The sequence below is a fragment of the Triticum aestivum genome, chromosome 6B, assembly GCF_018294505.1.
Source record: "Triticum aestivum cultivar Chinese Spring chromosome 6B, IWGSC CS RefSeq v2.1, whole genome shotgun sequence".
NCBI classification, from domain to species: domain Eukaryota; kingdom Viridiplantae; phylum Streptophyta; class Magnoliopsida; order Poales; family Poaceae; genus Triticum; species Triticum aestivum.
This window is the reverse complement of record NC_057810.1, coordinates 714368886-714381345: the sequence shown is the minus strand read 5'-3', so window position 1 is coordinate 714381345 and position 12460 is coordinate 714368886. Positions and strand designations below refer to the sequence as shown.

At 48.8% G+C, this 12460-nt stretch overlaps 2 protein-coding genes across 4 annotated transcripts; both read left to right on the top strand.

The window, feature by feature from the left end:
* Positions 1–528: 528 nt before the first annotated feature.
* LOC123139916 (probable E3 ubiquitin-protein ligase RHB1A) lies at positions 529–4517 on the top strand. 3 transcript variants are annotated; one of them, XM_044559629.1, is made up of 7 exons: positions 529–713; positions 839–940; positions 1841–1967; positions 2621–2795; positions 2898–3035; positions 3587–3696; positions 4032–4517. In XM_044559629.1, the coding sequence occupies exons 3-7, from the start codon at positions 1905–1907 to the stop codon at positions 4059–4061; spliced, it is 516 nt and encodes a 171-aa protein (XP_044415564.1). In that variant the 5' UTR covers positions 529–713; positions 839–940; positions 1841–1904; the 3' UTR covers positions 4062–4517. The 3 variants fall into 3 exon arrangements, with proteins under 3 accessions (XP_044415564.1, XP_044415562.1, XP_044415563.1); XM_044559627.1 differs by having other exon boundaries at positions 530–713; positions 839–982; XM_044559628.1 differs by lacking the exons at positions 529–713; positions 839–940 and adding an exon at positions 1512–1705.
* Positions 4518–6588: 2071 nt separating this feature from the next.
* Positions 6589–8336, top strand: LOC123135105 (calmodulin-binding receptor-like cytoplasmic kinase 2). Its single transcript, XM_044554216.1, has 2 exons — positions 6589–6910; positions 7010–8336. Exons 1-2 carry the CDS (start codon positions 6652–6654, stop codon positions 8161–8163), a joined length of 1413 nt encoding a protein of 470 aa, XP_044410151.1. The 5' UTR covers positions 6589–6651; the 3' UTR covers positions 8164–8336.
* The last annotated feature ends 4124 nt before the right edge of the window (positions 8337–12460 follow it).

The window sequence follows — 12460 nt, the reverse complement described above, 5'->3', positions numbered from 1 at the left end:
TGCACCGCGCCTAAGTATTTTGGGATTATTTGGTTTTCGTAAGATGACTTACACACCTAGAAGATGAAGGGAGTACCTATTAACCACGACACAGCGTCGCTGTCGAGTCAAAGCCACGTCGACGACCCCGCTAGCATCACAAAGTCCAACCATCCCAGCCAACCCAGCCCCTACCGGCCTACCCCACCCCGAGGCGACTGCCCGCACCTCCCCGGGGCCCACCCCCAGCTCCACGTGTCCCGCTCGCGTGGCGCCCCGATCCCGCGGCCGAGCCATTTTTTCCCCTCTCCAGAAAACAAACGGAGAAAGAAAAAAGCCAGCGCGTGACGTCAGAAGGCGAGGCGCCAGTGCGGGGAGGATCTTATCGGTGTCAGCTAGCACCCGCCCCCCCCCCCCCCGCCCGCGCGTGACGCGCGGGCCCGGGCCGCGCCGTGGGCCCGCGCACAGTGGGAGGGAGTAGGTTTGACTGGGTGAGCAGGCATCGTTCCTCGGTCCTCGTCTCCACTCAGGCGCGTTTTGCAGAAAAGCCCCTCCGGATCCCGCAAACCGCCGCGCACCACCCCCCGCTCTCCCTCCACACAGGAGCGGAGAGAGGAGCACAGGAGAGCCAGGGAGCTCGCTCGCTCGCTACCGGCGGACGGAGAAACCCCACCCCGCCCCGCCCAGCCCCAGCAGCTCGCCGGCCACCGCCGGACCTTCGCCCGCTCCCGCCGGTAATCCGTCTCCGGCTCGACCCCGCGCGCGGCCTCTCCCGCGCTCATGCTTTCGGTCGATTCCCCTTCCCCTTCCCTGGGTTGAATTTCGTTTTTATTCTCTCTGCCGCTCGATTTCCCCCCAGGTCCGCTCGAATTCCGGGGCCCTCGCCGCCGCCTGCGCCGGAGAAGGAGGAGGAGGAGGAAGCGGGAGGAGCGTCGGGGTTTTCGCTTGGCTGACTCCGTCGGTACGGTCGCGGGTTTTGCTTCGCTTGCTCGGATTGCCGGAGGTTCGTCGTCTTCCTTGTTCCGCGAGCCCAGATACCCGCCTGTTCCTCTCGGGGACGGCTCCGATCCGTCCCGCGGCCCGCGGATTCGGCAATCCGGCTGTGGTTTTAGCGTAGCGGCATAGCGTGCTCCACACAAAAGAGGAAGGGGACAAGCGGGGTTGCGGCTGGCTCACGCCGCCCGCCTGGCCCCTGCAGTCGGCCCAGCGTGAACTGGGTGATGAGGGGTGCGGTGAGCGGCGTTGTGAATCAGCGTGGCTTCGATCGGAATTTAGCTGCCTGGTGACGCCTGGCTGCTCCTGCCGGCGCAATTCAGCGCTTGCTTGCACGCTTTGCGCTGGGGGTTTGGAGTTTGGGCACACTATCCATGTCTTGTTGGTGTTTCAGGCATACTGCAGCCTTGCCCATGTTTTTTTAGCTTGTGAGTTGAAGTGAAGGCTACTACATGGGGAGTGCACTTGTGTTGTGTGCAAGCCTTGCCTTGTCTGCAGGGGATAAGGGTGCGTCGGTAGGTAGCTCCGTGCTCGATTGGTCGATTTGCTATCTGCTAAAAGCTCCGGTGGCGCTGCCGGTGTCCATTTGTGAGCTAGAATGCGAAATTATGGAGTATGGTGCATGGTTTAGCATGGCTTGTAGTATGAAGGCATGGTGGTCATGTCCACAAGTGATGTGTCATTTCTGTGGGTGTTAGATCAGCTCTATTAGAGTAAACCAAAGAATAACAAGGTACCTGTATAGTTGTATGGTCGCGTGCCGGTGCACTTTGCCTTATCTTGTGCAGTTGTGCTATATGCTGTATTTCTAGTTCAAATCATGATTCCCTGTTCTTTCTTATATCAGTATGGGCTTGTTTCTTTGCAGGGTATGAGAGACGAAAACAACAGCTAGAGGATAGCTCAGATTAAGCTCTTTCATCAAGGATAGAATGGGTGGCTGCTGCTGTTGTGCATCGAGAGCGGAAGCGGACAGAGCACCGGTTCATATCTATGTATGTAGACCCTGTTTTATGCTCTGTGAATTCACATTGTTCTCTGATTTGTGTGCCACTGTCAACTATCAAATGACCTGACGTCAGTGTCAGGGTGGTCTCTACCATCTTCCTTGCATTTCTTTTATATGAATATCAAATCAGATTATGCACAATCACGATACTCATATATTTATATTTAAGTTGTTTTATGTTTTTTTGCTACTAATTTAAGTTGTTGCTTGTAATACTCTCTGCTCATTTGTTGATCTGGCATGTGCGAGTCATCAGCGGGTGTTCCAGAATTAGCTGATGTTTTACTTGCACATGCTTATAATAGCAGAGTGCTACAAGTTTAACGGCCTTCTTTGCAGTTCTTGGTGCAAGATGACAAATTATGTTACCTATAGCGTGCATCTCCCATTTGTGTGTCTTCAGTTCTTGATGATTTGGCATTGTAGACTCTGGTCTTTAGGAAATATGCTGCTTGCTGTAAACCTGTAATGTTGTCTATGTGATATGTACACACTTTTGCAAAAATGACAGCCACCTTTTTGTTGGTGATTTGCACAAATTACCATGATTAATAATGACTAGGTGTTACCTCTGTTTTATTAAGTTCGGCATTATTAGTCACTTGATGTTGCTAAGACTGTTTGCTTTGCTTTGTCCAGCATCAGCAAAACCAAGAGGAGCATGAACCTTTATCTTCTGCCTTTGATGGATCATCTCCAGCTTCTGCTATAGTTGCAGTTGACACGAATCTGGACACATCCACGCCTGACACTTATCGGGCACCCCCTGCACCATTGCCTTATGATGTTAGTTTGCCAGTTACAGAAAACCCAGGTAAAGCTCTTATGGGCTTTGAGGCTGATTAGATTTTTTTTAGGCTTATTAGAATTAATCTAGTAATGGTAATGATGCAAGCTTATGATTTTTCATGTGCAGATCTGGAGAAGTCAGATATCAAAAGCAAAACAGATGATCAGCAGGAATCTCTGAAGGTGGATGAATACGAATCATGTGAAAAAGGTGCCCCTGAAGATAAGATCGAGGAGGAGGATGTTTGCCCTATCTGCCTTGAAGGTTGTTTTTCTCTTGATCATTTGTTGATACTGTCTTTACTTGGTTGGTTGTGGAACTGGATGAACATGTTTGTGCTACTCTTCCTATGCTGATTTCTTGTTAACAGGGTAAATTGATCAAGAGATTGATCTTATTTAGTTGAAACATAATCATTTGTTATTTCTCTAATGATGGTAGAGGGGTATGTTACCCAGAATCTGTCGGTCAAACAAATGCTGGTGTCCAGTTATTTTTCTGCATTTGGTTCAGATGTATGCATTATTAATACATTTATATCAGTGGATGGATAATTCTGCATGTTAAAAATCTTTCTTTATCGGAGCCTTAAACAGTTCACTTGTTGCTGGATGCATGCAACCTGACATAGTGGACCTTTTTGATGAGAAGTAAGCTAGGAACTTCCATCATGCTGTAGTTTCTGGTTGCTGATGCGTGCGACACTCCCATTATCCTCCACTGATGCACCAATGGATGTTCTAAATCTAAGCTATATGTTTTGCTGGACCATAAAATTTCTTTATAATAACCTTTCTTTTTTGTCCTCTCACCAGAATATGATGAAGAAAATCCCCGCTCTATCACCAAATGCGAGCATCATTTCCATCTTTGTTGCATACTCGAATGGATGGAGCGAAGCGAGACTTGCCCAGTCTGTGACCAGGTTAGTATGGTAAAACCCATATAGCTCACTAAAGACACTGCTGTATGTATGTTCATTGTGAGACACGTCGCATGGAGAGGTATACCTTCATAGGTGTTTATGCACCAAAATTCATTCTGAAAAACGCTTAGATACAAACTTTCTGATGATGCCGGTCAATATGAATATAAGAGGACAACCTGTGGATATCTCTTTGACTATATTTGTGACGATTTGTTATTGGCTATCGTCTTCTTTTCAAGTCCCCAGTTTGTGATAATTCCGTTTCTGCACAAATTTTCTTCAAATAAATATGGTACCCTGCCTTGACGAAAACTTCTGGCGCTATGTTGCAGATAACTTTGATAGATGAGATGTATGAATAGCATGTTGACCCTGGTGGATCCTCTCTAGGAGCCCGTGCGTGCCTACCGAGGAGGTTTAGTACTAGTCCTTTTCTCTATGGGGAAGTAAAATCAGCAAACTACTCTGCTCCTAATATGATAGTATGATCTGGTGGAGGAGGTGCTACTGGAATGCATCTTGGGAGAACAAATGGGAAATAATGAAAGGAAGGAACCCGCAAGAAATATGCTCTAAAAAAAACCATCCATCCCTGTGTTTATACTAGCATTTGTGTCAAGTTTATGGTAACAGGAGGATTAGCAGGCTGCATCTGCAATATGCACTTCATACTAGTCGAAACTCTGAATCCAGCTCTTTATTTTTCGTGCTTTCTGGATTTTGGGTCGCGTTTTTCTGATTCGTCGAGCGTCTGTATAAACCATCGCATACTAGATATAGGGTGACAGCAAGTATAAAAGAACTGGTTCTGAACTGTGTCTTCATTTGTACATTCTTACCCCTGAATCTTCTCCTGTCGGCGATCCGAGCTGTCTCTGTTCGTCTTATGTTTCTTGTTGAGTAATCCTCTTATGTTTCTTGTTGAGTAATCCTTCTCCCGGGGCGGCGCATAGTTTTATCCGCCGGCAGAATTGGTCTTTAGCTGCTGATGTTGCTCTCGTTGACAAATATGTGCGAGCTGAGCTCCCTGTCCGGGTATTATGGGTGATGGATTTGTCATGGTTATTGTTGCGTGTAATCCCATGAAGGTTGACCTTTGAACAGGTCTGGCTGTGACAGCGAAGCCACACTTGAGACTTCATCAAGCGGTTTTGGTAGGAAATGCTGCGCTGCTCTCTTGGGCCACAAATGCCTGCAGTCCGAGGACGTTGACACGGTCTCTCCAAGCACATTTACTTGGCAATATCTTGGATAAAACAGGGTTGTGTGTATCTAAGTCAACTGACATTTTCGTATGTCCTAAGACAATCTTAGAACGCACAACTTCTGTCGTAAAGTCGCAAGACTGCGGTTTTTACGATAATTTAGTTGGTCTGAGATATTCTTATGTCTTGAGACGATTCTAAAAAGTTACTTCAATATAGTCTTTTCTGAAGATTTTTTGGGAAATTGCGGTGATAGAAAAGGAATTGGAGTTACACTTCTCGAAATTAGATTTAGACTTAAGAAAATCTCAAATGCGTCTGGAAACTGAAATCATGTGTCCATTGCGGTCGGAAATGAATGGCGCTGAGCCGTTGTATCACGAACGAACAAATCCAAGACATTGTATCAAAACGGACATATTCTCTCACTCCCTACACTGAGGTCATGTATGACATGATCCCATTCAGCTTAGCGGCTATCTAATTCGTGCAGCAATGGAAGAGAAAAAAGATCCTCACCCCCGGCGATGTCGTGGCCAGACATGTCGTGGCGCGGCCGCGGAGCTTCGTAGGCATTCCCCCAGAGTTGTTCTTGGCCTAAGGAATAGCGTTTATGAATTTTGATTAACAAAACCGACAAATTTTGCTGTATTAGACTAGCCACAATACATAGTAACATACACTAGTAACATACACAAATTCCTAGACTATGTTACTACCTTCATAGTGGATAGTAACATAAGTGTGGTAATCTACAAAGCTTCATTTATTAAGTTATAGACTCATATTGCATTGGGACATGTGATGTTACAGTAACTAGCTAAGTTACTGTAACTACCTCTCTCCTCATTAACTCATTGCCACATAAGCAAATTTGTTGAGTTGGACTCGATGTTGCTGCTGAAGTTACTCCCACTGTGGCTAGTCTTAGGCTGGTCATAGTGGGAGTAACATAGGTAGTAACATAGATGCCACATAAGCAAAAATGATGATGTGGCAAGTAGTTAATGAGGAGAGAGGCAAATAGAGTAACATAATATGTTACCATCACATAGCGGTTTCCAATGCATAATGAGTCTACAAAGTAATAAATGAAGGCAACTATGTTACCACACCTATGACACTATCTACTATGAAGGTAGTAACATAGACTAGTAACATATGTATGTTACTGCTGAAGTTACTTCCACTATGGCTAGCCTTATGCAGTTCGCCTTCGAGAGAAATCAAGTCGTATGATTATTCTTAAATGAATCCTGGTAGCTGATCTGGCAAACGGATGGCGAGCGTGGAAGAATTCTATCCTCCGCCAATGGGCATTTATAAAAGGTCGCCTGGAAACACTGCGGCAACTGCATGTGGGTCCCGAACTGTTCCGGCCCCACTTGCAGAGGCACACGTTAATTCCATGGCGAGGGGCGGTGCCGTTTAAATGCTTGAGCAAGCTGGTTTCTTGGTAGTTGGTCGAGAACTCTTCCACTCTTCGCTACGGTTTGCCCGGTCCAGGTCGAGGTCCAGCACACTGGATAGCACTGCGAGTGGGTCCGAGCCCACATACAGAGACACATTGTATGGTGCGACGAGGGCCCACGTGCACCGGGCCGCTGCCTAGCTGGCCGGCCTTCCTTGGATGGACGTGGTCGCGCCCGCGCCCGCGCCCTTGTCCTCTTCTATAAACCGCGCGTCGACTTCGCCGCCCGGCTCGCTGGCTGGAGCTGTGGATGTAGCTGCGGCCTGTGTGTGGGACATGGACGGACGCGACCACCGTAGGAGGCTGTCGGCGTCGGGGTCCGGCCGGCGGGAGCGGCTCGGGCCGGCGCCCAGCCCCGCGTGGTCGCAGCAGCTCTCCGTCGGCAGCGGCCGGGCCAAGTCGCTGTTCCGGTCCATCGGCGTCTGGTTCAGCTCCCTCTCCACCCCCTCGTCTCCCACCTCCGCCAAGAAGAAGAGGTCCAAGCAGACGCCGACGCCGGCGCCGGCGCATGACGACGCGATCAAGAAGCCGCCTTGTAAGCCGTCCCTTCTCCCTAACAGCCGGCCGGCCGGTCTGCTTGTTGATTAACTATCCCCTTCGTCACCGTGACTGTGCTGCTGTTATTTTGTTGCAGCGTTCGGCTACGGCACCGGGCGGGCGTTGATGCTCCGGGGAGGAGCGGGAGGAGGAGGAGGGCTGTACGGCGGCGGGAGGCGGAGGAGCCTATCGCAGACGACGCAGCAGCAGTACCAGTTCCAGAGCTCGGTGTTCACCATGGAGGAGATCCTCAAGGCCACCAGCAACTTCTCGCCGGCGCTCAAGATCGGGCAGGGCGGCTTCGGCGCCGTGTACAAGGGCGTGCTCCCGGACGGCACGGTGGTGGCGGTGAAGCGCGCCAAGCAGCGGATGCAGAACCCGCACGTGGACGTGGAGTTCCGGAGCGAGGTCAAGATCATGGCGCGCATCGAGCACCAGAGCCTCGTGCGCTTCTACGGCTACCTGGAGCAGGGCGAGGAGCGGGTGGTGGTCATCGAGCACGTCCCCAACGGCACCCTCCGCGAGCACCTCGACCGCCGCCACGGCCGCTTCCTCGAGCTCGCCGCCCGCCTCGACGTCGCCATCGACGTCGCGCACGCCGTCACGTACCTGCACATGTACTCCGACCACCCCATCATCCACCGCGACATCAAGTCGTCCAACATCCTGCTCACCGCCTCGCTGCGCGCCAAGGTGGCCGACTTCGGCTTCGCGCGCCTCGGCGCCGGCGGCCTCGGGCACGGCGAGGGCGGCGGCGGGGGAGCGAGGCACGTGTCGACGCAGGTCAAGGGCACCGCGGGGTACCTCGACCCGGAGTACCTCAAGACGTGCCAGCTCACGGACCGGAGCGACGTCTACTCCTTCGGCGTCCTCCTCGTCGAGATGGTGTCCGGGCGCCGCCCCATCGAGCCCAAGCGGGAGATGAAGGAGCGGCTGACGGCGCGGTGGGCGATGCGGAAGCTCGTCGAGGGGAAGGCGGCAGAGGAGGTGCTGGACCCGTGCCTGCTGCGGACCGGCGCGGCGGCCACGGCCGTGGAGGCCGTGCTGGAGCTGGCGTTCCGGTGCATGGGGCCCGTCCGCGACGAGAGGCCCAGCATGGACGACTGCTGCCGCTCGCTCTGGGCCGTCAGGAAGACGTACAGGGACACGGTGTCCGCCATGGCCGCCGCCGCCGACGCCTTCTCCGACCGGGCCAGCTCCTCCAGCGCCAGCACCGGCACCAGCACCACCGGCGATTTCTGCCGGATGTAGTTTTGTTTTGATTTGGCCTTCTTCTTGTAAATATTTATTTTATTTTTGAGAACGCGACACGTGAACTATATAGCTTTAAAGACTTGGTTGATCAAATGGGCCAATTGACCATGAACCAAGCGACTGTAATTAAACACTTAACGTAATACTTATACAAATTAAAGTTTGCATTAGAGAATACCGTGTGACTTTTCATGATACTTTTGCTACAAGAAATCTATCTTGCAAGGTTGATTGACTTGTAACATAGTATTAACATTGCTACGATTTGCTATCGCTCAATGCCAATTTCGTGACATAATGGTATTGGATATGCACAATAGCAAAATATGCAAGTTGAATGAAATTTGTAATTTGGATAAGTGAATTTTGTGAGAGAAAGAGTAGTTGGAGGAGGAATAAAGCTGGGGAAAGAAGAAAGAAGGACAATTGTTGGATCTTAATCTATTGGCCCCAAAATCGACTTACCCAAAATAAATTTTCAAGTGACTTACACATAGCCAGTCAGCTTATTACATGCTTCATAATGGTGATGTCTCTGCCCAGGCCTGGGCAGCTATGGCAATGGCCCCAGGTCTAACAACAACCCTGCCAATTGCCTTTTGCAGGGTATAAGAAATCATCAGAGTGAATCACTCAAGCTAGTTTAGCCCTAAGCATGACCTGGTCCTAGTTCCACCCCTGAACTGAAGGATCACATGTTGACTCATCAAGGCATGTCGATTTTGTGCATCGTTATGTTACTCAATACCATTGTAACATGTGACTGCCTACAATCATTTTCAGAGTATCGTTGTCCATATTTATGTCCGCAGCCTGAAACTCCTCACGCTCAACCAGGCAATAGGGAAGGACACTTAAGTGGAGTCTCAGTCCACTTGCTAATGTTATTTATTTCGTGTTTGTTTTTAGGTCCCACAAGGTTACATGAATTGCGACATGTGTTCTAGTCTATTTGTTTTGGGGTTTATCATCCACTTTCTGTATTTGTCCAATACATGACCCAAAAGGCTGAGGCATCACACAATTTTTTTGGTTTTATATGTATACTTCTAACAGGTTCAACAACTATGTGAGCTTATGCATCTTCCAAAATCTTGAAAAATCAGGTCTCCATCCAGCAACATCCATATTAGTTTCAGTGAAGAACTATATGGGTGTGTGAGTGCATCATCTGCCAATCGCACCTATGTATCCATATCTTATCCATTGCACGGACGTGCTGGCAAGGACATTGGATCCCGTGGTGTGCCAACATTGAGTTGCAATGTTGGTTTGAAAGTGTGACATCCTGATTATAGCCACAAACAATTGCTCTAAGTGTCTATCAACTTAGGTCACAAAAAAGATGCTAGGGAAGATCATTTATGACCCCCCCCCTCCCCACCCCCAATTCTTAAGGATCACAAGATTTTAGGACTATTCCATAGCTTTTTCCGTGAAATACTATTTTGAGTCCATCGGTATGCCGGTACTTTCAAAATGGGATAATGGTTTTATGAGTTATAGATATTCTTGCAAAGTGTTAAAGATCAAACCCCCAAGACCCTCTATAACCTCAGTATTCCTAGTCCATCTCTCATTGTTTCATTTGTTTGGACCCTCCAACCATGCTCCATCCAGAACTTCCGTCTCCCTTCGAAAAAGATAACCGTTTGCATTTTGTGCAAATCAAATTCTCTAAGTGAGGTATTTAGATTGTAGGAATGCTACATAAGCTGTTCGACTCATGTTCAGTTCCTCCGAGTGACTTATGTCGGAGACTCCAAGTCAGCTAGTTTGAACATAAAAGTCTCATTCGGTCCCTCTGATTAGTTTGACCTGGACACTCCAAGAGGCATATTTGTATCTTGAGCACTATGACCATCATTGTTAGGCCCCTCCGAGCCAGATTATGCTTGGCCCTCCGAGCTAGTGTAAAATTGACCTTTGGATTGGTATAATTCCTCCGAGAAAAACACTTGCAGCCTCTGTATTGTACACAAAAAGTGTGCAACAGTCGCATTTCTATGTCTAGCCTATATATACCTGTTGGGGAACGCAGTAATTTCAAAATTTTTCCTACGCACACGCAAGATCATGGTGATGATATAGCAACGAGAGGGGAGAGTGTTCGTCCACGTACCCTCGTAGACCGTAAGCGTAAGCGTTATGACAACGCGGTTGATGTAGTCGTACGTCTTCATGATTCGACCGATCCAAGCACCGAACGTACGGCACCTCCGAGTTCAGCACACGTTCAGCTCGATGACGATCCCCGGGCTCCGATCCAGCAAAGCTTCGGGGATGAGTTCCGTCAGTACGACGGCGTGGTGACGATGATGATGCTCTACCGGCGCAGGGCTTCGCCTAAACTCCGCGACGATATGACCGAGGTGGAATATGGTGGAGAGGGGCACCGCACACGGCTAAGGAACGATCCGTAGATCAACTTGTGTGTCTAGGGTGCCCCCCGCCCCCGTATATAAAGGAGCCAAGGGGGAGGAGGCGGCCGGCCAAGGAGGGCGCGCCAAGGGGGGAGTCCTACTCCCACCGGGAGTAGGACTCCCTTCTTTCCTAGTTGGAATAGGAGAAGGGGGGGGGGAAGAGGAGGAAGAGGGGAAGGAAAGGGGGGGGGGGCGCCGCCCCCCTTCCCTTGTCCTATTCGGACTAGGAGGGGGAGGGGCGCGCGGCCCCCTCCTGGCTCCTTCTCTCTTCTCCCTCGTGGCCCATGTAGGCCCATTAACCCCCCGGGGGGTTCCGGTAACCTCCCGGTACTCCGGTAAAATGCCGATTTCACCCGGAACCATTCCGATGTCCAAACATAGGCTTCCAATATATCAATCTTTATGTCTCGACCATTCCGAGACTCCTCGTCATGTCCGTGATCACATCCGGGACTCCGAACAAACTTCGGTACATCAAAACTTGTAAACTCATAATAAAACTGTCATCAAAACGTTAAGCGTGCGGACCCTACGGGTTCGAGAACTATGTAGACATGACCTAAAACCATTCTCGGTCAATAACCATTAGCGGGACCTGGATGCCCATATTGGTTCCTACATATTCTACGAAGATCTTTATCGGTCAAACCGCATAACAACATACGTTGTTCCCTTTGTCATCGGTATGTTACTTGCCCGAGATTTAATCGTCGGTATCCAATACCTAGTTCAATCTCGTTACCGGCAAGTCTCTTTACTCATTCTGTAATACGTCATCTCATAACTAACTTATTAGCTATAATGCTTGCAAGGCTTAAGTGATGAGTATTACCGAGAGGGCCCAGAGATACCTCTCCGACAATCGGAGTGACAAAACCTAATCTCGAAATACGCCAACTCAACATGTACCTTCGGAGACACCTATAGTACTCCTTTGTAGTACCCAAAGTGTTCTTCTGGTAAACGGGAGTTGCATATTTCTCATAGTTGCAGGAACATGTATAAGTCATGAAGAAAGCAATAGCAGAATACTAAACAATCAAGTGCTAAGCTAACGGGATGGGTCATGTCAATCACATCATTCTTCTAATGATGTGATCCCATTAATCAAATGACAACACATGTCTATGGTTAGGAAACATAACCATCTTTGATTAATGAGCTAGTCAAGTAGAGGCATACTAGTGACTATATGTTTGTCTATGTATTCACACATGTATCATGTTTCCGGTTAATACAATTCTAGCATGAATAATAAACATTTATCATGATATGAGGAAATAAATAATAACTTTATTATTGCCTCTAGGGCATATTTCCTTCAGTCTCCCACTTGCACTAGAGTCAATAATCTAGATTACATAGTAATGATTCTAACACCCATGGAGTTTTGGTGTTGATCATGTTTTGCTCGTGAGAGAGGCTTAGTCAACGGGTCTGCAACATTCAGATCCGTATGTATTTTGCAAATCTCTATGTCTCCCACTTGGACTTGGTCCCGAATGGAATTGAAGCGTCTCTTGATGTGCTTGGTCCTCTTGTGAAATCTGAATTCCTATTGCCAAAGCAATTGCACCAGTATTGTCACAGAAGATCTTCATTGGTCCCGATGCACTAGGTATGACACCTAGATCGGTAATGAACTCCTTCATCCAGACTCCTTCATTTGCTGCTTCAGAAGCAGCTATGTACTCCGCTTCACATGTAGATCCAGCCACGATGCTTTGTTTAAAACTGCACCAACTTACAGCTCCACCGTTTAATATAAACACGTATCTGGTTTGCAATTTAGAATCGTCCGGATCAGTGTCAAAGCTTGCATCGACGTAACCTTTTACGACTAGCTCTTTGTCACCTCCATATACGAGAAA

What these genes read in the sequence shown, in the direction of transcription:
- LOC123139916 (XM_044559629.1), top strand. Translation starts at nt 1,905, where the DNA reads ATGGGTGGCTGCTGCTGTTGTGCATCGAGAGCGGAAGCGGACAGAGCA. An exon ending in GAGCACCGGTTCATATCTAT is followed by an intron (nt 1,968 to 2,620) that starts GTATGTAGACCC and finishes TGCTTTGTCCAG; the next exon opens with CATCAGCAAAACCAAGAGGA. An exon ending in CTTGCCCAGTCTGTGACCAG is followed by an intron (nt 3,697 to 4,031) that starts GTTAGTATGGTA and finishes GCTATGTTGCAG; the next exon opens with ATAACTTTGATAGATGAGAT.
- LOC123135105 (XM_044554216.1), top strand. Translation starts at nt 6,652, where the DNA reads ATGGACGGACGCGACCACCGTAGGAGGCTGTCGGCGTCGGGGTCCGGC. An exon ending in CGCGATCAAGAAGCCGCCTT is followed by an intron (nt 6,911 to 7,009) that starts GTAAGCCGTCCC and finishes ATTTTGTTGCAG; the next exon opens with CGTTCGGCTACGGCACCGGG.